The 2474-nt window shown below is 37.7% G+C and overlaps 1 protein-coding gene across 1 annotated transcript in view; it reads left to right on the forward strand.

Moving 5' to 3' along the window:
• Positions 1-2474, forward strand: part of LOC106514592 (GATA zinc finger domain-containing protein 14) — a gene marked incomplete at its 3' end in the record, with an annotated part of 7467 nt that overhangs the window by 2262 nt on the left and 2731 nt on the right. Inside the window, 4 exon segments of the mRNA XM_014003924.1 lie at positions 248-352; positions 441-608; positions 699-812; positions 1593-2040. Of these exon segments, the coding sequence (XP_013859378.1) occupies positions 248-352; positions 441-608; positions 699-812; positions 1593-2040 (835 nt within the window).

Raw genomic sequence — 2474 nt, forward strand, 5'->3', positions numbered from 1 at the left:
GTTTGTTTGTTTGTTTGTTTGTTTGTTTGTTTGTTTGTTTGTTTGTTTGTTTGTTTGTTTGTTTGTTTGTTTGTTTGTTTGTTTGTTTGTTTGTTTGAGAACCTGAGAATTTTGTGAAAGATTTACCGGTTGCTGACATTTTTATTTAAAAGTACTGTTTATTGAGCTCTGGAAGAATGTAGAAAAAAAGCATTTTCAGCATGGTCATCTTTAACACGTTAAAAATAGTCATGTTTTGTGTTTACAGCTGGAGCCCTGCAGTGTACCACCTGCACAAATCAGGACTGTTCAACCACATCATCACTACCATGTACCTCAGGCGAGACGATGTGTATAACAGCTTCCATTCTAGGTATTTGTCTCTCATGTGTGTAATGCAGCATTTGTGTGAGWAAGTTCTGTTCATTTTAAATGAAAACAAATATATTTTGATTTTGCAGCGGTTTCATCTGGAACACCAGCACAACAGATCTACAAGGCGTGTGCAACATCCTCTCTGTGTCCAGTCACAGGCAATCAGATGTTTTCAGTCAACCTGGGTGTCTCAAGTGCAACTGCATCTGCTCAGTGCTGCAACTCAGACAACTGCAACTCACAAACTCTTAATTGTAAGTTTCATTACACWGATGTAAACAAGATTCCCATCTTCTGTGTTTGTCTCTCATTCACAAAAACGTTTTAATGTTTGTGTATTCTAGTTCCCAGTGCTGGAAGCCCTAACAGTCTGCAGTGTACTGCTTGTAACCCCAGTACTTCTGTCTGCTCCAGTATACCTTGTTCAGGACAGGAGTCTAACTGCTTCTCAGCAACCGGTGAGTTTTTACTTTAAAAACTAGTATTGTTCCAGAGTTTTAACTACCTTTATCTCTGCTGTGATTTGCATACAACCAATTACYCTCTTAGTTACTTTTTAAGATAGGATATTTCACTACAACGTGCCAACAGCTTCTTTTTAGCTACAAAATTTGTTCCTCGAGTGTTCTCTACTTTTGCAACATAATCACAAAACAAATAGTCCTGATGCATCTCAGTAATCCAGGTAAAAAATCAAAAAGAAATAAATTGTATGGATTTTTTATGTTTCGTTAGAGAAGAACCCATCCAGAAGACCTATACAATTTTTATCATTTTCACAAAACAAATACCTTCAGTTTAATATTGATGCACCCATCTGGTTTAGCATGTCTGAGCAGTTTTKTCTTATTTTGTGTGAGAATGCAGCAGAACACAGACATCTGTCAAAAMACTCCACAAAATGTTTTTCATGCAGTGAGCTTCAAGTTTTTTGTGAATTCTTTAAAACAGCATACAATWGTCTGGCAATGTAAAACGGAATCAGAAAGTAATATTATGACATAAAAATATGGCACCTAAACAATAAATAATAATAATAAATAATTCTGGTCATTGAAAGTAAATAAACATTAGTATGAGATTGATGTCAAATATTCTTTCTTTTGAGTTTCATGCAATTTTTTTCTATTCAGAAGTTAAAAGGTGTACGTGAAACGACTAGAATAAAATACTAATTTAGTTGTTTAAAAATAAGTAATGTTTCAAATTAAAACTGAACCTAGTTCTCTTTTCCACAGTGACAAATAATTCTGTAACAACACCGGTGTTTGGCTGCATAACTTCAAATATATGTGCTGCTGCTGGTCARCTTAATACATTACCCTTCATGGACAATGTTGGTAACATCACCAATGGACCAAACTGCTGTGCAACAAGTTTGTGCAACATTCCACTTACAACCACCACATCAACACCAACAACTACAACTTTAGCTACAACTACAACAGTAACTACAGCACCCATAACGCCAACAGTAACCACAACTTCAGCAACAACAACCTCTACTGCAGCAACAACAACCACAACTGCAAAAACAACTACAGCTCCAGCAACAACAACTACAATGCCAACAACAACAATCACAACTTCACCAACAACAATCACAATTCCAACAACAACCTCAACTGCAGCATCAACAACCACAACTGCAAAAACAACTACAGCTCCAGCAACAACAACCACAATGCCAACAACAACTACAACTGCAACAACCACAACTTCAGCAACACCAGGCACCACTCCAACAACGAGCACAACTTCAGGAACAACAACCACAACTCTAGCAACAACTGCAACTTCTGCAACTACCACCACGCCAACAAAAACTACAATTTCTGCAACAACAACCACAACTCCAGTACCAACCACAACTTCAGCAACAACAATCACAACTCCAACAACAACCTCTACTGCAGCAACAACAACCACAACTGCAACAACAACTACAGCTCCAGCAACAACAACCACAATGCCAACAACAACAATCACAACTTCACCAACAACAATCACAATTCCAACAACAACCTCAACTGCGGCATCAACAACCACAACTGCAGAAACAACTACAGCTCCAGCAACAACAACCACAATGCCAACTGCAACAACCACAACTTCAGCAA

Source organism: Austrofundulus limnaeus, unplaced genomic scaffold (genome assembly GCF_001266775.1).
Source record: "Austrofundulus limnaeus strain Quisiro unplaced genomic scaffold, Austrofundulus_limnaeus-1.0 Scaffold21, whole genome shotgun sequence".
NCBI lineage: Eukaryota > Metazoa > Chordata > Actinopteri > Cyprinodontiformes > Rivulidae > Austrofundulus > Austrofundulus limnaeus.